Here is a 22881-nt window from a genome sequence, read left to right as displayed (position 1 = left end):
AAGCACACATGTTTTCTTCTTTTTCTTCAATTCACAGTCAGTTATAAAGCTCTTTCACTTTGAGTCAATATCATGGCGCGGCCCGATATGGATCGCATTGCGGTGGGAGCGCGGGCGCGAACACAAGTACAGATAATGAAATGTTGCCCGCGAGATGGCGCTATTCCACAATAGTGAAAGGGAAGGGAATATTTTGCTGTACAATGTGTACGCGTTGCGATCGCGTATGGCGAAACGCAACGCGGAAGTACACGTACCGACGCGTTTTTGGGGTAACGCGTAGGTAAGTTTAACGTGATCAGCACTGTAAATGTCCCTTAGGGTATTGAAGGTCACCACAAGGTCAAAGGTCATAAGCAGGTCAATTAACTTCTGGGAGTTATAAAAGATATTAATTCCTTGTACGCGAATGGGCGAGACACAATTTGGCGATTGCCTTGTTTGAATAGGGTGTGCGTTTTGACACTAAATGTACGTAACTTGCAAGGGGTGCTGTTCCCCCCCCCCCATCCCCTCATTAACTTTTTGTCACTGGTCACTGGGGGGGGGGGGGTCACTTGCAGAATGAAGTGGTAATAAGTAAGCCTTTTTTTTTTTAAGGGTCTGAAGGGGGTGCATTCGCACCCAATGCACCCCCCAGTGATGGCCATGCTTTGTACAATAATGATGCAAGGAGAATGGAGAGAGTTTGTGCATGAGCTTAAACGGGTAAGAGAAAATGTAGCACAATCTTGTAATGGATGAAATTTGTTTTTCTTCCCCCAGTCATTCCGGTTTGGTCCAGAGATAGCTTATGTTGCCAACTGCCTCCTGGAGTCTCTGAAAAATGAGACAAAGAGGAGTATAATAGGAACGGGGCCACCTGGTAAGCAATCAGCAATCATCAGTAACAACAGTATAATTTTTATGCCTCCGCCAATGAAGTGGCCGGAGGCATTATGTTTTCGGGTCGTCCGTCTGTCCATACGTCCGTACGTCCGTCCCGTTTTGTTTTTGTCGATATCTCAAGAACCGTGTGGTGGTTTTACATCAAACTTGGTATGAGGGTATAACCTGGGGGGATAATACTTTGTTTAGATTTTAGGGTCACGGGGTCAAAGGTCACAGGTTATTTTGTGAAAAAAAGGTTGAAATTTCATGTTTTTCTCAATATCTCGCAAATGGTTCGAGGAATCTTCATGGAACTTAGTATATATGCATGTACCGATGGGCAGTGATTATCTAGGGAAGTTGGGGGTCATGGGTCAAAGGTCAGGGGGTCAAAGGTCAAGGTCAACTCCTCAAAATATCAAGCTACTTCCCTTATATTTATGCAATGCCTGAAGGATTTTTTTTAAAACTTGATGTATGCATGTATAACCCAATATATATTCTGTGGGAAGTTTCTTGCCAAAACGTCAAAGGTCAAAAGGTCAAATGAAAGTGCTAAATTGCACTTCTTCCTCCATATCTCAAAAGTAACTCAAGGTATTATCATGAAACTTACATATTTATGCATGTTCTACCTAACAGTGATTCTCTTTGGAATTGTCAGGTCAAAGGTTAAAGGCCAGGTTTAGATAATACTATTTTACCATTTGATACTGAAATTATACTCTTTCTCAATACCTTGAAAATTACTCAATGCATAAACTTATAAAAGGGTCAAAAGTCAAGTAAAAATCATCAGTTCCCCCAAATACCTGCACTCTGACGTTGTAATCATTCATCCAATTGAACCTAGTTCTAGGTAAGTGAACATTCAGCACATTTGTGGCAAACCTGTCATTTAAATATTTTGCCAATTGTGTGAAACTGTCATCACACATTGTCAAGACATTGTACTATAGACCTATCAGGAGAACCATGCATTATTGCGGAGGCATACACCAGTCGCCGTAGCGACATTTCTAGTTTTTTTCTGTGGATCATTGTAGGATCTGCATCAGGTACAGCTTTCTTAAAGGTCCTGTTTACCTTTGGGAGTAGTGATTCAAAAAAATATTCAAGATATCACATTTGATGCATATGTATGTGTAGGTCAGTTGTATCACAAAACATCCTCCAAAAATGATTTTAAAAATTTTGCTATAAAGCCTAAGATATAAGGAGATATCACTATTTTTCTCAATTAACCATAACTGTAGACAGTCTAGTCTGAAAACATTTTTATTGTAACTATTGTTCACATTTTGTATATCTAACAACACTTAACATCGATTGTACTGATTCAAATTTGTACATTGGTTGTTTCCATCCCGAACTCATATTTTAGAACTATTTTGAGGCACTTAATGCTGAGGTTTTGTTTCGTCTGCAAATGGGAAATTATGCCTTTAAAGTGCCAAAAGTAAAGACTTCTTTTAGGAATGAAATGGGAAAGCATGCATTCAGGGTAGTTGAGAAATATTCATATGCACAAATAAAAGATGATAAAAGTGGTCATTATACACGTTTATTGCAAAATGAATGGAAGCAGACTGATATTCAGAGGAAGTGCAAGGAGTTGTATGTAAATCTTACCTATCGGTTATGTTGCAAAATTTGAATTCCCTTGTTTAAATAACTGGAAGAAACACTATGCGCTTGTAACAACTGATTGAGTGCGCACCGCTTAAGTTTGCAATGTGATGTCAGTGAGCTTGCAGTTTATATGCTTCTTCGATAATGTCCCATAGGATAACATGCCGTGTTGTGCTTTTTCGTTGCATACTTTTTGCAGGGCTGTACACGTTAGTAAGATAATATTGTATACGCCGAATATTTTGCGAGGTTTTTATTTTCGCGAATTTCACGAGTCAGGAGCTATTCGCAAAATTAAAGACATGCGAAAATATTGACTCTGATCCCGATGTGAATTTGACATACGTGTGTACTCTTTTCCGTTCAGTACAGGACTCCACGATCGCGAAGTTAACCACTTGTGAAATCCTTGTGAATTCCGATTCTTGAAAATACATGGTGTGTACAGTAAAAGAGCACATGTTTGACTCATTTCAGTGCTTCTGATTAGCTACATTCTTGAACCCATTTTATAATGCTTTGGTAGTGTAGGTATCCAAATAGATATAACATGGGCATCTTGTTCATATGCATGGAAGAGTTTGGGCAGTTTAACTAGCCAGCTTGTTCAGAGCACCAAAGTGCCAATGATTTTTTATAGTTATATCCTGTTTGCAATGTTATTATGCTGTAACTTCATTTTCTGTCAAAAAGAAGGTGAAAAAGAACAGAGGAGAATGGGAATAAATTGCCCTTTACAACAATATTTTCTGTCAATGCTTTATAATGGTTTCAGGTCATGTTCTGGGACAGTCCATTGGACAAGTGGCAACCATTTGTCGCAGCAATGCCACACTCTTCACCCAGGCGGCTAATATCGTGACCCAGAATGAGAACGCCAAGATTGAGTTTGCAGGAGTGAGTAACACAGCCATCGACTCATCTCTCTTTCTTTCTTTCTTTTCTGTGATCACAAATTTCAGGCATTTCATGTTAAAAAAGATTGAATGTAGACTCCCTGTATTTCTCCAGAAAACAGGTTTCTGTCATGTTTCCACTTTGACGGAAAGTATCTCCTGATTGTACCCTCAGGGAGTCAAGGATTTTGTTGTCATCTTATTACAATTTATGCCTCCACCACAAAGGGTCGCTGGGGGCATTATTGTTTTCGAGTTGTCTGTCCATCCTTCCATCCATCTGTAATTGATCTTGTTGACAAAGTAAATTCTGAACCATTTGAGGTATCCAATTGAAACTTGGTATATGTACGTTTGAGTGGATGAAGATACACATATCAACTTGTGGATGGACTCACTCAAGTTCAAAGATCATAGGTCGAGGTCAAATTCTAAAATTTCAGTAATTTCCCCATATCTCTGCAATGGCTAAAGGTATTTTCATGAAATTTAGTGTATACACATATTGTCAGATTGTTGTTTTTTGTTTTTTTTTTTGGGGGGGGGGGGTTGGGGGGATTTCTGGGTCATGCACAAAGGCAAACTTGTCGGCGTAACAACATTTCTAGCTTTCTGTTATCATAAATCTGGGGTATTTTATGTTTAAATTGAACCTGGACTCTGTATTTTCTCTGTAGAAAGACTCAGAGGGATTGTGTAGTTTTGGTTGAGATGGGGGGTTAAGATTTTAACTTTTGGGAGAGAATTAGAAACCACTTATGAAATATTAACAAGCACACAATTCTAAGAAGAATTCAATGTTTATTTGATGAAAACAGTTTTGAGATGGCTGAGATATTCAAAAACAAAGTAAAACAAAGTGGTCCTAATAAAAGGTAACTCCCCTCTTTTATTAGGACGTGTTTGATTTTGGATATCTCAGCCATTTCAAACCAATTTTCATCAAGTATACTTTGAGTTTCTCTTATAATTGTATGTTCTTTCATATTTCTTTAGAGGTTTTTATGAGGTTTCTCATTATCTCAAAGAAACTGGAAACCTGAAGCCCCATCTCAACCAAAACTACACTATCCCTTTAAATGGCTTCTGTCACATTTCTCTGTAGTGCAGTATCAATTTCAGTCTCCTCTTTTATGTGATATTTATTGAGCTTTTTGTGCAGTATTTGCTGGATTTTACTCCACTTATGACAGTCTACTTGAACTTAGAATGAAGCTTTACTGTACCTTTATTTCTGTTGTAGGGTGTCCAGGGGTACCGCTTTGACAGGATTCTTGATATCTACTATCTGTCACTACCACCACATCAAAGAAGTAAGTTAATGTTTCCCCCTCACATGATGTTTGCATTCCAGAGCACCTCAAAATCTGCCATGCGCATACTACTAGTATGTAAGTTGCCTGAAATTGAGTTGAGAATATAGTTACTCTACATAGAAGTCTGAATATAAAGTAAATATTGTGATTAAAAAAGGCATGGTGTGACAGGGAAGATATCTTCAATGTCATTTCATTTATTTCTAAAGCGCTCTGAATCATGTAGCTAATTGCACGCTGATTTAGAAAAGCTGAAGTGAAATGATAATAGTAAGGTATACTGTATTTGTAAAGAGCAGCTACTATATTCATATACTTTACTGTACTTCAATAGGAGACTTCTGTCTCATTTCTTTCTTTCGTTCATTCTTTTTATGCCTCCGCAACGAAGTGGCCGGAGGCATTATGTTTTCGGGTCGTCCGTCCGTCCGTCCGTCCGTCCGTCCGTACGTCCGTACGTCCGTACGTCTGTACGTCCGTCCGTCCCGTTTTGTTTTTGTCGATATCTCAAGAGCCGTGTGGTGGTTTTACATCAAACTTGGTATGAGGGTATATCCTTGGGGGATGATACTTTGTGTGGATTTTAAGGTCACAGGGTCAAAGGTCAAAGGTCACAGGTTATTTTGTGAAAAAAAAAATTGAAATTTCATGTTTTTCTCCATATCTCGCAAATGGTTCAAGGTATCTTCATGGAACTTAGTATATATGCTTGTACCGATGGGCAGTGATTATCTAGGGAAGTTGGGGTCATGGGTCAAAGGTCAGGGGGTCAAAGGTCAAGGTCAACTCCTCAAAATATCATTACTTTCCTTAAAATGCAATATGCCTGAAGGGTTTTTTTTTTTCAAACTTGATGTATGGCATGTATTACCCAATATATATTTTTGGGGAAGTTTCTTGCCAAAAGGTCAAAGGTCAAAAGGTAAAAGGTCAAGTGAAAGTGCTAAATTGCACTTTTTCCTCCATATCTCGAAAGTAACTCAAGGTATCGTCATGAAACTTACATATTTGTGCATGTTCAACCTAACAGTGATTCTCTTTGGAACTGTGAGATCAAAGGTCAAAGGCCAGGTTTAGATAATGCTATTTTCCCATTTGATACTGAAATTATGCTTTTTCTCAATACCTTGAAAATTACTCAATGCATAGACTTATAAAAGGGTCAAAAGTCAAGTAAAAATCATCAGTTCCCCAAATACCTGCACTCTGACATTTTAATCATTCATCCAATTGAACCTAGTTCTAGAAAAAGTGAACATTCAGCACATTTGTGTCAAACCTGTCATTTTAATATTTTGCCAATTGTGTGAAACTGTCATCACACATTGTCAAGACATTGTACTATAGACCTATTAGGAGAACCATGCATTATGGCGGAGGCATATCAGTAGCCGTAGCGATATATCTAGTTTATTTTTTGAGATTATATACCCTAAACAATTAAAGATATAAAGAACAAACAACTTATTGAAATTTGTACATAATTTGAATAAATGCAGATATCTTTGCATTTGAGCATCCAGTATGCAGAGCAGAATTTTCTGTTCTTGATGATTTTTGTCTCGCCCACGGGAGGTGAAGGCGAGACTAAGGGATCCAAATGGCGTCCGTCCGTCGTCCGTCCGTCGTCTGTCACAAATGTTGAAGTTTACCTGCAAGACTCTCTTATGATGCATAACTTGGCAATTGTTACAGCAATGGCAGCCACACTTGGGTGATAGAAGCACTAGGGGTATCTTCATGTCATGGTGTTGTCGGAGGTCATGTGATGATGTCAAAGGTCATTTGAGGTCATATATTAAAGAGTATGTGCAAGACTCTCTTTTCTATGTTATAAGTTTACCTGCAAGACTCTCTTTTGACAAATAAATTCACATACGTTACTTGGATTACAACCTAACTTGGGTCATAGATGCACTGGGGGTACCTTCATGTTATGGTGCCGTTGGAGGTCACAGGATAAGGTCAAAGGTCATTTGAGGTCATACGTTAAAGTTTACTTGCAAGACTCTCTTATCACACGTAACTCGACATATGTCGCTACAATGGCAATCAAATTTGGGTGATGGATGCACTGGGGGTACCTTCATGTTATGGTGCTGTAAGAGGTCACATGATAAGGGCAAAGGTCATTTGAGGTCATACGTTAAAGTTTACTTGCAAGACTCTCTTATCACACGTAACTCAGCACATGTTGCTACAATGGCAATCAAACTTGGGTGATGGTAGATGTCTCTTGGGAAGTTGAAGGTAGCCACAAGGTCAAAGGTTACAGACAGGGGTCAACGAACTTTTAGGGCCCAATGGTAAGTTTTTAGGGCACATTTCGTTTATGGCTCATAACTTTTGATCCCTATGTCCGTTTGTGACCAAACTTGGATGGAAGATGTCCCATGGGGAGGTGAAGGTCGTCGCAAGGTCAAAGGTCACAGACAGGGGTCAACAAACTTTTAGGGCACAATGTTATGTCTTTAGGGCATGTTTTGATTGTGGCTCATAACTTTTGATCCCTATGTCCGTTTGTGACCAAACTTGGATGGTAGATGTCCCTTGGGGATTTAAAGGTCATCACAAGGTCAAAGGTCACAGAAAGGGGTCAACAAATTTTTAGGGCCCAATGTTAAGTTTTTTAATTTTATGGCGCATTTCGATTATGGCTCATTACTTTTGATCCCTTTGTCCGTTTGTGACCAAACTTGGATGGTCAATGTCCCTTAGGGTGTTGAAGGTCACCACAAGGTCAAAGGTCATAAGCAGGTCAATTAACTTCTGGGAGTTATAAAAAATATTAATTCCTTGTATGCGAATGGGCGAGACACAATTTGGCGATTGCCTTGTTCTTTCTTTCTTTCTTTTTTTTGGGGGGGGCAAAAATTACAAGTGGATATTATTCACTGTGTAGCTTAATGTAATTTATAGAGGTAGTTATGATCATGCCATACTGTATGTAGTCAACAGAGATTATCAAGAGACTTTGTATGCTTCTATAAGTATGCGATGCAGAGTCAGCATGAGGGTTTCTTCAATTCTATGATCAGAGAACTACAAGATGAAAGACAAGTTTGTGAGTCGTTTCAAGTCGCTGACAGCCCTTGACAACTACGCCAAGAGTACGGAGGATGCTGATCTTCAATCGGCCATCAAGATTGTCCTCCTCTACAACAACCGCATCCCGAATCTCGTGGAGAAAATCAAGAAAAGTGTAGTCCGCTCGAATGGAGGTAAACCAATTGAAAGGCATGACAGGGGAAGTCAAATTTCTATCATTTTATGCTAATAAATGTTGATTTTATTGTTGATTATGAATGATGTAATTTCTTTTGGCCTGATGGAAGAATCGGGTAATTAATTGATCAAATGACTAATTAACCAGTTGCTTGACGGACATGAAAGCTATACGTAGAATGATGTTAAGAAAATATAAAGAAAATTCAACATATAACTTTTCTGGCATATTAGAAGAGTGCTTGATAGTCTCATTCAGAAGGCAGGGGGAATAATATTACCCTTAACATACATCAGTAACAAGTCAAAGTAATGTGTACTTTTCTTATAAAAAAATAAAATTTATGGAATTCTCTTTATATTTTTCATATTCTTCTACTCATGTAACATCATAATCTGAAGTAGTCTTCTCATCCAGCAGTGACTGCGCAAAAACTTGTAAAATTCATAACTTTTGAACGAATTGTCCGATTTACCTCAAACTTTCACTGATGTGTGCGATTGATATTATTGCTGCTTTCACTCAATTCACAAGTATAGTAAGGTAAACTTATATGAAAAGAAAACAGACAAAAATTGGGCATGATTTCAGCATATTGCTTCTGACATGGGCATGAGTTTAATACTGCTTCCTTAAAGCCTTATCTATGGAGCCTTTGAATTTCAGAGTGGTGAGGTTGACCATCCAGGTAAATGTTTTTTGTTTTGTGCCACAGCAATGCTACTGTCCACAGCACACAAATCAAAGGGTCTGGAGTTTGACACTGTTCAGCTGACAGATGACTACGCCGACAGTCTTGTGGGCTTACTACGTGAGTGAGAAGAGTTCCGTCTTAACTTTTGTCTTATATCAAGAAAATAGACTGCATCCCAAGCATAAATTGATGATTACAGTGGAAACTCGATATAAGGAGATCTGTTGAACAAAATACCTGATATAGCAAACTAATTTCACCTGACCCAATAAACTTGATTTCCTTTGTTTTGTATTATTTATTGACTACTGATATTATACAAATAATACACAGGTGAGAGTGCGTTAGTGGAGATGTAGCGCACTCGATGGTATTTACAATTGTGAAACATGCACTACATTGTAAATACCTGAGAGTGAGCTGCATCTCCACTAACGTCATGAGCTTAAACCTGTGTATTATTTGATTTATAAAATGGGTCGAAAACTAACAGCATTTTTCATGTACCTTTGTGGGTCAATACCAGTCAGCTACATATAGCACTCGCTCAAAAGTCAAGATGTCCGAAGATGTTTGTCCCAAACATTTACGCACGTCGCACTCAGAAATCCCGCACATATAAGTACTGTGTATACGTACACCACATGTTAAATGCACAAGAAAGGCCGGCTGGCAGCCCGAACTAGAAGTTGTTTACAGGATTGACAGCGCGTATAGTAGCGCGCGACACACTTGTAACAACTGATTGAGTGTGCACTGCTAGTGTAAACATTGTGACGTCAGTGACTTTATGCTTTTATGCAAGGCCGGGCAATAGTAAGAAATCATGCACACACACGTGACTCATTTCAGCGCTTCCAATTGGCTACATTCTTGAACCCATTTTATAAAACAAAATGTCTGACATGAAGAACAAATCGTCATGGTCCCAAGGATCTCATTATACCAGGTTTCCACTGTAATTATATATCTGATTACAATGAGATGATAAATAATGTGAAATTATAATCCTGTAAAAGTGGATATTTTTTGCAGCATGAAATTTTTCTTGTATTTCATGCAGCATTGAATTATGACAAAAATAAAAGCACATAAATTCTTTGGCTTAACGGAAAACTACTCTCTGTTTTGAGTCTGTTGAATTAAAAGCATACAAAATTCATGTCACTTGCCTGAGCTGAAAAAAAATAATACAAGAACATTTCCAGTAACAATCTACTATGATAAATGTTGAATATCAATGTTTACCACAAGTTGAAAATGTTGTAGATTTCATATTAAAATGCTTATTACTTGAAGTGGAAATTGCTCACTTTTATTTCCATCTCTCATCAAAGTCAAGACATGGTGGTTAGATGAAATGAATATCCGCAGTATAGTTCTTTTATACAGTGTGCTTCTGTTTGCCCAAGGTAAGAAGGAAATGATTGTTTTGTTTTGTTTTTTGTCACACCTGACCTGCTTCCCAGGTGAGATTCCAGAAGACGAGATGAACATTCTGTATGTGGCAGTAACCAGGGCCAAGAAATGCCTGCTTCTCAACAGCACCTTGCTTGGATTTCTCAAGAAAGTTAAGGTATATATGTATAAGATATGTCCACTATATCAGAATTTGGTGGTAATGATAATGATGTTGACCCAATGGTGATAATAATTGTAATTTTGTTATTATATGATGATGATGATGATAATGATTGTTATTGTAATATTAATATTGCCCCTCCCCCCCCCCCAAAAAAAAAGACACATAGGATGTGACTGTACCTGAATTAAATGAAACTTTTTGCAATGCACTGCTGTTAAAACAAAATTGGTTAAAACAAAACTCTTGTTATGACCCCCCTCGACGTTTCGTGCTTTAATTCTGTAATGCGAGAAGGCCTCGTCACGAGGCTTCTTGACTTTCTTCGTTCAAGTCTCGTGCAATTTTTGAGACCAAATTTGCAACGTCCGCACATACTTTTTCGAAGCCACGCCCATTTTTGTAACAGCATGTTGCCCCGAAATGGGCACAATTTTGTGATTTTGTGTACATTTCCTATGGAAAACAGTGTTCTGTCATGAAAGTCATAAAAACCTGATTATTTTTACAATTAATCACTTTCATTGATTAATTTTAAGCTAATTATGGTAGAAAAGTGGTCAGTGACAATTTCCAATAAAAAAATAAAAAACAAAAGTTGAAAAACAGAAATACATAAGAAATTCTGAAAACAATAAAATACATAAGAATTGAAATGAGTTTTGGAAGTTTTTGATGTACAATTGCTGAATATGCTAAAACAGATTTACAGACCAAAAAGTAGACTCTCAATGCTTTTGATTAGGCTAAAATATGATCTTGAGCTTAATTTGCATAATTGATAAACTAGAATTAGAAATTGATTATTTCAAAAAATCTTATGACACTATCTTGTAGGTTGTGACATGGGTGTCACGCAAAATCCGCCCCCCTCCGGTTTTAGCATAGCGAAATTTTCGTTATAACGAAGTCTTTTCCTAGTGAAGAAAAACAAAAGAATTGTGCTCCGTTATAACGAAATGAGGATCGCTTTCGAAAATATGTAGCGGAACAAACATTTATAGCATCTCTTCATGGGCGAATGCGTCACATCACTGTGTGTTCGCTTGGTGTGTCACGCGCAGTTTCCGAGGGGAACTTACGTTATTGTAATACAATAATCTGAAATTAAACAAGGTTCGTTTTATTGTTTCGAAGGTACTTTATTACAAAATGCACAGATTCTTATACACCTAAGTGTTTGTGGTTCGGAAATGAAATAGGGTTTGTCATTACGAACATTTTTGTGTTATTACGAACATTTTGGCATTATTCAAACAGTTTGTTATTACTAAAGTTCGTTAAACCGTCAATGAGATATGGTGCTTATTACGATGATTCGTTTATCAGAAAATGATAGGAATTCTAAATTTTCGTTAATCGGAACATTAAAAAAAAGTTTCGTTAATCCAAAGGTGAAAAAGGTGTGTCCAGTAACAAAACTTTGGAATTGCAAACTTCATAATCGTCTTGAAATAACCGAACCTACGAAATAACTAACCTTTCTCATTCTTTTTTATTATTTACAAACCTTCTTCGGAATAACAAACCTTATTTCATTGTCGGATTAAAAAACCTTCGGAACAGTGAACCATTCTCATTTTTTTCATTTACAAACCTTCGGAATGACGAAAGTCATTTCATTTTCCGATCAATGAGCCTTCGGAAAACGAACAATATATTTATAGCTAAATTATGAACTTTTGGAATAACGAATCGTCGGAAGAGCGAAGCTTCAAAATAATGAACAATCCTTTGGATTCCAGGGAATGGCGAAACTTCGGAACAAAGAGTCTTTCGGAGTAACAAACTTTACTAAGAAACGAATCTTTGGAATAGTGAACTGTAACGGAATCCTAAACTATTATTTTCTATACGACTTATTGTGTGACAAAAACAACTTTATGCTCTCTTTTAAATGTAATATCCAAACGAAATTAAAAAGGTACCATCCCATTTCACATAGCTTTCCAGTGTATGATGAGTATTCGACAGACATATGATATATGCGTGGTGGTTACCTTGTTTTTGTTATATATTGTATTTGTTCGGTTATAATGACATTTTGTTATAACGAAAGAAAATGGCCGGTCCCGAGCATTTCGTTATAACGGGAGTGTACTGTATATTGTATTTGTTCGGTTATAACGAAATTTCGTTATAACGAAAGAAAACTGGCGGTCCCGAGCATTTCGTTATAATGGGAGTGCACTGTATCACTATTTTTCTCATTAAACCATAACTGTACACAGTAGTCTGGAAACATTTTTATTATAACTATTGTTCACATTTGGTATATCTAACAATACTTAGCATTGATAATACTCGTTCAAATTTTTACATTGTTTCTATCCCTAACTCACATTTTAGAACTATTTTGAAGCACTGATGCTGGGTTTTTGTTTCATCTGCAAAAGGTAAATTATGCCTTTAACAGAACTGATTCTCTCTCATCTCCGAATGGGGCAGGGACCCCATGTTTTCATTTTGTGACAGAAAGGTTTTATTGCCCAGTGCAAATGGCATCTTTAGACAAGAGGGACCATTCCCATTTCTAGGACAACAGTGAAATCTAAGGGACAGTTGCAAAAGTGGCTGAAGAAATGAGGTTTTGTTGGGAAAATATCTTGAAAATCCTTGCATTATTGTGATATTATTTGCCTCAGAAACGTCGTCCTATGGAACACATGTTATGATGTCGACAACTTTGCTGGAATTGGTGAGTAGTTGTCTTCATGCACTCATTTCAATGTGGGTAATTAAATTTTGAAATGTTCTTGTCATACTTCTGCTTCCAAGGAGAAATTTGATTACCCAGTTCTTGCCGAGGAGGTGCAGGGAAAAGATGGACCCCAGAGGTGCCAGGAGTGTGGTGAACTGCGGGAAAACACAGATGAACTTCTTTGGTTGCAAAGGAAACGCCTGGTATAACTATCTTTGGATTGTGCTTTAGTTTATCAAATACTAACCCCTGGAATGTGCACCAGTTTATCATTTACATGTACTAACTTCTTGAATGTGCATTAGTTCACCATTTACTAATAACCAGTGTAATGTGCATCAAGTTAATCACGTACCTGTAGGATGTGCATTAGTTTATCATTTACTAACCTGTGGAATGTGCATTAGTTCATTATTTACTAACCAGTGTAATATGCATCAGGGCAATTCCGCAGTTAGGTGGACATGACATGGATAAAAGAAATGTGCCTCTTTATCTTACTCCTTGATTTAGGTATCAACTAATGCCATGGATGTTCATCAATCATTAAGGTCTTTCAAATTCAGTAGATTTTATTTTTCGTATTTATTGATTTTGCGAGATCTAAAACCATCATCTAAAATGTACATGTGGGACTGGGGATGCTGAAATTTACTTAAATGCAAATTACAGTGGGTTCCTTTGAAATTTTTTCCTCCAAGTTTTGCTAAAGGGTAAAGGATGAATACATTTAAATACTCCAGAAGTCATGTAACATTTTGTCAATTACAAAAGGGTGAAATGACCTGCGGAATTACTCCGGACAAATGTAACGTTACTAACTATGCTTTTGGGGGTCTAGCTAAAAAATCGTCGGTCGAACTGCTAAAAAAATTTGCATGAACATTTGTCATGATGCAATAATTGAAATTAATGCAACACTTTGTTTGAAGTAACTTGAATTTTTGCACACTTTTTGTTACAAGACATTGATTTTTTTGTCATGTCCTTTTTTCGTAACGTTACTAACCAGCCCTTTAAGTTGCCATAGCAATTGTAATATTTCTTGGATTGTATTCATTCTTTTCTGTATCATAAACATGGGGAGGATGAATATGTTTTTGACATAATTTTGACTTGAAATGAATAAATGGTAATTTTGTAGTAAAAACAAATATCTAAATTTGTTCGAATGTAACGTTACTAACCGCGGAATTGCCCATCAAGTTTATCACCTACTAACCTGTGGAATGTGCATGAGATTATCATTTATTAACCACTTTCACTTTCCAGTCCATAGGACTCTTCAGGATGCAGCATGGGTCTATGATTCTGTCTTTGGGCTTGCATGTGATGAACTGTTTTCCTAACCCTTTTCGTGCCCAGGCACTTGACTTCATTTGCCAAGCTTTTTCATCATTTATACTAAATGGGATTGTTTGAATGGATTACTGAATCAGCATGTGGTAATCCGTTCAAACTTGACAATGTTGTGGATTAGCTAATCAGCTCAGATGTATCAGTGTACCTCTGTCCAAGTGAGGATCCTGGTGACACAATAGGGATTAGGTAATCTCTACTTTTGATAATAAATTTCCAGACATCTGTAACAGTGGACAAAGGAAGCATTCAAATGCATGTGCCAATCAATGGAAACAAAGTGGTAAAGAAACATTCCGTCCAAAAGTGATGAATTTTCAAAGCTTGATTACATCCGTGTGTGTCATCATAGGATATTGTATAAGAGACTACAATTCCTAATGTTACAGTTGAATGGTATGAGGAAAATTTACAGAGAATTCTATCAAATCTAGATTTTTGCAAAAAGAACACTTTTTTGCTGACTAGTAGGGACATATTTAAGGGATAATAGTACTTCTGTCTGCATAAGATCTAAGTCAAGAGCTTGTGTTTGTATTGTTCCACTACAATAACATGATGAACTGTTGTGGCCTTATTATCCAGCAATTCATGCCCCAAAACTTGAAGGATCATGAAAAGTCAATAGATTGTATAATTTTCCTCAAATTTCATTTAGTTATGCATTCTACTCATATTGCTGCATTCATAGAATTTTCATATATGGGATAATTTTCCCTATAAATACAGCATCCTACCCCTGATTTCATCCATGTATCAAAGTAAAACATTCCCCCCCACCCCCAAGATTTGAAGTATGTGTACGCTGTTCTATGCTATTGGCTTTATATTTGCTTTCTCTTCTTTTCTTTTTTTGGTGGGGGGGGGGGGGATGGACGGATGGAGGTTTGCTTCACATTTTGTTTTGGAAATTCATGTTGTATTGTAACAAAATATGATGCTGTACCTTATGATGGTTCCAGCCAATACCCCCATTCCACAGAGATTTTTTGTATCGGTCACTCGTCAGAAGCAAAGTTTGTTGCTTCCGGCCACCCACCGAAGCGTATCAGATCGCAGTCTGATGAATCCGACTTGTGTTGGTCGACTATCAAGTCATTGTTAGACATGTCCTGCGTGATCTTCATGGGGAAAATCTTGCCCCATTGGATCATTACCCAACATGGGGAAGTTGACCAAGGCAAGTGGGATTCACCAGACTGTGATCGAATACACTTTGGTTTGTGGCCAGAAGCAAATAGCATTGCTTCCAACGAGCGACTGATGAGAAAAAATCTCTGTGAAATGGGATACTACAGAACCAATTTTCAGATACAGTGCACTCCCGTTATAACGAAATGCTCGGGACCGGCAGTTTTCTTTCGTTATAACGAAATTTCGTTATAACCGAACAAATACAATATATAACAAAAACAAGAAAACCACGTATATATATCATATTTTGTTTGCTAAATACTCATCATACACTGGAAAGCTATGTGAAATGTGATATGGGATAACTGTATTACAATAATAAACGCAAGTTCCCCTCAGAAACTGTGCGTGACACAAGGAGCGAACACACAGTGGTGTGACACGTTCACCATGCAGAGACGCTATAAATGCTTGTTCCGCTACATATTTTCGAAAGCAATTCGCATTTCGTTATAACGGAGCACATTTCTTTTGTTTTTCTCTGTCTTTGGCGCTCGGAAAAGACTTCGTTATAACGGAAATTTCGCTATAACCGTGTTCGTTATAAGCGAATTTTGCACCATAGACTTTAATGGTGATAATTTTGGGACCAGAAGATTTACTTCGTTATAACGAAATTTCGTTATAACCGTGTTCGTTGTAACGGGAGTGCACTGTACTCGCATCACAGCTGCACCTGTTTAAAAGGGCACATCAACATTTTTCTCTCTCGTTTCTCCCATTCACCAATGTCAGGTGCACGCCTTCAAACGGAAGGTGGAGGAGGCGGGCATTGTGTGCAGCCAATGTGTGGAAGCACCAGGCTTTCAGGAGCTCTACGGCAAACCAGAGACTGATGACGAAGAAGATGAGGCTGAGCCAGACATGGCTCCTTTCCTAGTGGTCAACATACCAGTTATCGTAGACCTTCTTGGGCTGTAAAGCCCTTATGCGAGGCAAGCGGTAGGGGACTAGAGCTGTAAATCCAGCCACCCTTGATACTTCACAGGATAGCACCGTCATCCATGACTTTCTGTCTACTGCAGCACAGTGCAAGCAGAGTGGATTGTGGAGGAAAGAACAGCTGTCAAAACTAGTGGGCTTCCATGGATATCATAGTACAGTATGTCCCCCCAAAAAAGTACAATTGGATTTTTGCATTGATATGATTAATTAATATGATTAAACTGTCCAAATGCTACTTCAGGGTCTTAAATATCATATCATAACTCTATTTTGCTGAAAACCCCATTCAGTTTGATTAAGCGGTTACAGAGAAATGTGGATTGTTGTAAAGCATGTCATGAGTCCGATTCTTCCAAGGTTAGCACTTGGATGCTCTGGGAACTGCATATCATTGTGTAAACACAATAGACAGAACTTGGAGGGAAGAAATTTCTGACATGCTCTACAAATTCCTCATTTCTCTACTGAAGCAAATCGAATGGGGTTTCCTGTAAGATGTGGGCAGTGAGTTATAGTTTTATACCCTGAAATTTTATTTGGATTGATTCACTGTTTTAAAAATTATCATTGTGGAGGGTCCCATTGTAATTTTTTTTTTTCCCGGACATAGGTATAAGTGTAACTTTTGCATGCAGTAAGTGAAAGGACAGATTGAAATGAGAAAAAGGAGCTACAAGACCAACAACTGACATGACACTGGATTTCATCATATTACGAGACTTTCTTACGTAGACATGAGTGACTTGAGAGGAATACAAAGGTTTTGTTGTTAAACAAATGAGCTTTTGCAATGAAATGTTGGATACAACAAAGTAAAATTCAGGGCCCAAGATTATTATCTGGGCATCTTTACATGCTTCATTTGTTTGGATATAACAAACTTTTGTCATGAAAGAAGACTGACAGTCCCATGGACTTAGTTATGATAAGAGTTGCCCGTTTTCTCATATGAGAGTTCCTGATGTAAAATAATTCTTCAAGTACCCGTACATCGATTAATCAATAGGCCAGTGAAGTTATCACGGCCAGTGCAACATTTTTAAAAGTGGGAGCAGTTTATACTTCTGTTGCCACAGCAGGGTTTAATCAGCTAACAAGCTTTAAAAAAAAGGGGGGCCTTTAGCACAACTTTTTGGTGCCACTTCAGGTTTCTTCAGCTCAAAAGCAAAAAAAAAAAAAAAGCATAACCACATTTTTTTTTTTCTGGTGACACTTCCAGGGTAAAAAAAAAAAGTGTGTGTGTTTTCATAAGTGTGCACAGCTACCTGCCTTTCTTCCGTTCTTGCAATATGCCATGAGACAAACATTGCGAATGACTTGTGAGCAGCTTATTACACAGTGTGTGATCTTCATTTTCACCTTTGAATGGTGTTGATAAGAGGGGAAGTATTCATGGTTTTTGTGGCTGTACTATTATTGCACTAACATCAAAAAGTGCAGTGGTAGGGAAATAAGATGATTATTGTATCGGTCTTGCAAGCATTGCATTTGCAATACACATAAAATGTCATATGAAAACTGCACACATGAAGTTATTTTCGCTTTAGGTAGGTGTGCATTTGTACTTGAATTTAGTTGTAATATACAGTGCACTCCCGTTATAACCAACACAGTTCCGGTTACAACGAAATCAAAATTCAGGCCTCAACAGTATCAGCTCTATTTTTTTTTTATTGTTTATTTTTTCGGTTATAACAAAATTTCGATATAACGAAAGAAAACTGCCCGCCCCAAGGACTTCGTTATAACGGGAGTCCACTGTAGTTTCTTTTCTCTCTCTCTCTCTCTCTCTCTTTTTAACACAGTTCTTGATTTCTCCAGCATTGCAATCAACTCTGTTTCTCAAAACACAGAAATAAGCTTTCCTCCATTATCCTGTGCTTTATATTCTTTTGACCACATGGATACAGCAGGGATGCACTTATAGAGAAGAAAACAGTAATGACCTTGCCAATAGGGGGATTCCCCTATATTAACATCTAGGTATAGTAGACCAAACCATGTTACTTTATTAGCCATGGAGATATGCAGTGGTCAGATGTATATGTTAAAGCATTGAGAGTGGATATAACACGCGCAGACATATTATAAACAAACAGTCATTGATGGACACATCTGTGGAAGGTTTTGTAACTTAACTTGCCAAATTTGGACCAGATACCTTACAAAATGATGCATCTGCCCATTAACTTTATTCATGTAGTGTATCATAGAGTGGTCTCAAAAACAGCTGGGACATGACTTCTTCTTTTTTTTCTTCTTCTTTCCTCATGTTTTTTTTTTTGTTTTTTTTGTTTTTTGTTTTTGTTTTTTGTTTTTTTAAAGGAAAGCAATCATCCTTGCGCCAAAGTTAATGAAATATATTTTTCTGGATTTGTAATCCCAAACATATGTTGTTTAAGAACATGCTCAGCTGTATACAAGTGGAATTCATTGTAACAACAACGAATACAAGATTTTATTATTACCAGAAGAGTTTCCTGGTACAGCTTTCTTAATATGTTTATCAATAGTACAACTCTTTTGATATAATCAGCTAACAGGGAAACACATATCAACATTCTTTTATTAGAGATTTTAACATGTAAACCTGTCGTTAGGTTCCTCACTTACACTTGTACATTGTTTGCTATGAGATAGACAAATGGGCTGAATTCCTGGCTTCTCAATACACACTGTGAGAATTAGAAGCCACACGCACATCTTGTATTCATTACATGACACAAAGGTGTGGCACACACGATCACACAGTTGAGAGGTAACACTTGTGCAGTGTACATTGTGCAGTGTACATATCAGTCTCGGGGTCTGTAGCATTCAATATACAATTACGCATGTGGCCATAGGAGTGCATACTTTCACGCCAGTAAGAATGGTAGGAATCTATTGTTCAAGCTTGTCATTGGTAACCAACTATGCATGTAACATTCTTCATTCACAATGTTGGCCCTTGCAGACCCTTTAAAATAGACAGATATACTGAATAGTTGGGTGGTTCCATTTGTAGGTTTGCAAATACTTGTCTACAAATTTACTTTTCAAAATACTTTTGATGAAAATATATGCTAACAAGACAAGACTGCTTAATATTCTTAATAACCTCTTGCTTTCATTTAAGACAAGACTTTTGCTCGCAAGTGCAGTTTAATGCCTCACCATTATATGAAGGCCCACATCAGTGAATTTATGTTGCAACTTATGGGTTTCTGTTTTAATGAAATTTTGTCATGAAGGTGAAATTCTTGCAGTCATAAATATGTTCTTTTAAAGGGACTTACCTTTACATGTACTAATTATGTACCTTGGATTCAAATGAAGCAGTTTTGATACGTATTACGTACACTAAAATTGAGACACAGCATGTGACCAGGTGCAGTTGCTACACCGAAACCTTGAAACGAGTGTAGAAACAACCAAGTCTGTGATATAGCCATTGTTTTATGTAGCATGCTATTGATATACAGTCCACAAAAGGTAAAAGAAAATGATTGGTAATGACAAGAGTGTGTCATAATGAATATACATAGCAAACCTGTTGATCCTGGTGTAGCATGGTCTGTCTGAAATGAACTTTTATATACACAATTATGTGCCATAGACCCTTCATATGCAAACTTTAATTACTTTAACCGTGTCTGCAGAGGTAATGGGCTTTTAGTTTCCAGATTGCTTTATAGATTGTCTGTTACATGTGACTTTATGAAAGGAGTTACAAGTTATGAAGGCAAAAGATCTGTGACTGATGAACATATGAAATGAATCCTGTGTCTTTAGAAATCATGGTGCCATAACAACAAGTTTCCAATTCATTTTGCATGACTTGATGATGTACACAGGCTTGAAACAGCCTATAGTTCTTGCAATACATGGTCAATAAAATGACAACAATAAACTTTTTATTCCTGTACCATGTCTAGTTTATTCCTATGTCTTCCACTGTGTGTTAGTTCAGAGCACAGACGTAGTCGTAAGTGATTACATAATTCTGTCAGATATGCGATTAACTAAGAGCAACTACATATTATTGTGCAACCTTATTTGGGTTTCAGAAATAATGGAAAATCACTGATCAAACTCCTGATTGGGTAAACTGGCAGTTCTCATCACTGCTTGGATGTTGGAAAGAAAGGTTCGGGCCCCAGAAAGTAAAGTCTGTCTGGAAATTTTACTCAGACTTGCACGATCAGATGTAAGAATTCACCTTAAAATTGATTTTTTTTTTTTTTTTCACCAAGGTGTGTTTGGCCAAGTCAGTTTCACAAAATGGTCCAATATTTTCAATTGAATGCATTAGATTGTAAGGAAAGAGTCTTGTGCACTGTCCTATTATACCTTTGTACTATGTCTGACAGAATTCTAATATAGGGATGCCAACCCCTGTAGACCGATTATACTGATGACCAAAAATATGCATGTCCAAATTTTAGAAATTATAAATATTGAGTATGTTTAAATTGACACAAAGAAAAAAAAATTCATGTAGATTTCATATAAATAAAAAAAGTTTCATATGTTGTGCAAAAAGAACATTACTTAGCATCTATTGTGACGAATAAGTGAACACAAAGAGCTGCACACTTGAACAGGTTTATGCACGGACTACCAGTAACACTGATATGGTAGATGAAGGAATGAATAAATAGATGAAAAGGCAGAGCATTAACATGATACATTCAGCATCTTTACAGAATCATATAAAGAAATGAATGTTTGAATTCAGCCCAACAAAAAGATGAACAAAAGGAAACACTGCATTATTTCACCAACACCACCTCGCTAAGCCCACTGATAAACGACCAGTTTTGTGTTGCTTCTATCTTGACATGTTGGTTGGATAATACAAGTCCTGTCAGAAAGAGAAACTTTGTAGTCTTTGACGCTGTACATTGGCAATGGAACACCGAACAGTAGGCAACCTGTTTCATGATCATGATTTGATTTATCTAATAGATGCTGCTGCCAGTCTGCCTCATCCTGTACCAGTTCCATTACTGGTAGAGGGTTAGGTAACTTACCGTCTACCACATCAGCCTGCTCATCACAATTTTGATCATAACTACTACCAATCTCTTTGTCATCATCTTCCAAGGTCAAGACCTGTTCAATTTCAGACAGGAGCTTTGCTCTATCTAGAACTTTACCAGCATTGGCTGAAGCTCCTCTGGTATCTCCACAGCTGGTGTCTTGTCCCCGTTCTTTGTTGGTGGAGAGTCCTGTCTCCAATCCCTTGCTGTCATCTTCCACGTGGCCAGTTTGGAGGGAGGAATAATGGGTCCTATCAAACTTGACATCCTCACTCTCTAGACTTCTCATCTCTGGATCTGCAGCCTTCTCATTTTCCAATCCTTCAGCTACCTTCGGGGAGTTTTTCGGTTTAATGTCCGTCGAAGTCGGCTCACTTGACGTCCCTTCCTTCCGATCACATTCGTCCTCCCGCAGATCAGTTTTGTGCTTCATACACATCTTGCTGGACTTCCCATATTGGAACAAGTGAACCACATGATGCCTCATTACCAACAGGCCATCATCATATAGGAGTTGGATTGCAAAGAAGGGGCCATGTTGAAAGTAAATCCAACTGACACCTTTGGTCCTCCTGCATTCTTCATCGAGGAAGACTAGGACTATGGCACATAAACCTGTCAATCAAAAAAAAAAAAAGATATATATATATATCTACACATGTGCATTACATATTCATAATGCCACAGTACTACGTATCGCATTCAGCACTGAAATAAAACTAAAAAATGCTAGATTCAAGAATGCCCGACTGATATTATTGATAGTGAATGGAGTTCATCATTTCCAAACTTATTTTTTTTTGTAAAAGCTTCATTTTCATAACCTAAATCTTAGCCAGTGATGCGATTCTTACCTTGTCTTGTGACGGTTGCTATGGTGTTGCCCACCCATGAAACAGGCCAGTTCTGTTCCAGCTTTTCTCCTGCTTGCCATGTGTTGCCGGGAAAGAGGATGATTGTCTGGAGTTCCCCTGTACTGATGTCCCACATCTTGGCACTGCTCTCTGGTTCTGCCACTGACAGTACCTGGTGAATTGCAATGTTAAATATGAGGACGCAGAATAACTCAGTCCATGATATATGGCTCTAGGATACTTTAGTGATGAACTCGTGTGAGTGGTTTTACAAGCAATGGAGGGCCTTCATTGCTACTGTGAATGACCTAATGTCATTGACCTACTCAATGTCGACCTCTACATGTATAGTCTGCTTACATTACAGGCAATGTAATGCACATACACAAAATTTAAAGGAAGTACACTTGTACACTTGGATTCCTCTCTTTGGTCCCTTCTGATATCAACGGAATGCATTCTCATTGGGACACAAGAAATGTCGCGTGATGAGTGGCCAAGATTATTTCATCACACAGTACCCTTCATATATTTTGAAGATGAGAAATGAACAGGCGTCAGGCTTTTAAGAGTTAACTTTTAACTGGT

General features: G+C 37.7%; 1 protein-coding gene across 1 annotated transcript in view; it reads left to right on the top strand.

The window, feature by feature from the left end:
* LOC139744557 (F-box DNA helicase 1-like) overlaps positions 1-17008 on the top strand; it is a 67752-nt gene extending 50744 nt beyond the window's left edge. Inside the window, exons 14-21 of the mRNA XM_071654990.1 lie at positions 766-865; positions 3278-3399; positions 4642-4711; positions 7753-7935; positions 8656-8751; positions 10104-10210; positions 12995-13120; positions 16206-17008. Coding sequence (XP_071511091.1) covers positions 766-865; positions 3278-3399; positions 4642-4711; positions 7753-7935; positions 8656-8751; positions 10104-10210; positions 12995-13120; positions 16206-16391 — 990 coding nt within the window. The 3' untranslated portion in view covers positions 16392-17008. The remainder of the gene's footprint in view (positions 1-765; positions 866-3277; positions 3400-4641; positions 4712-7752; positions 7936-8655; positions 8752-10103; positions 10211-12994; positions 13121-16205) is intronic.
* The last annotated feature ends 5873 nt before the right edge of the window (positions 17009-22881 follow it).

This window comes from Diadema antillarum, unplaced genomic scaffold, assembly GCF_040938485.1.
Source record: "Diadema antillarum isolate AM-2024a unplaced genomic scaffold, OU_Dant_1.0 seq00001189_RagTag, whole genome shotgun sequence".
In the NCBI taxonomy this organism is placed as follows: domain Eukaryota; kingdom Metazoa; phylum Echinodermata; class Echinoidea; order Diadematoida; family Diadematidae; genus Diadema; species Diadema antillarum.
Note: the sequence above shows the minus strand (reverse complement) of the source record. Positions and strands in the feature narration are given on the sequence as shown.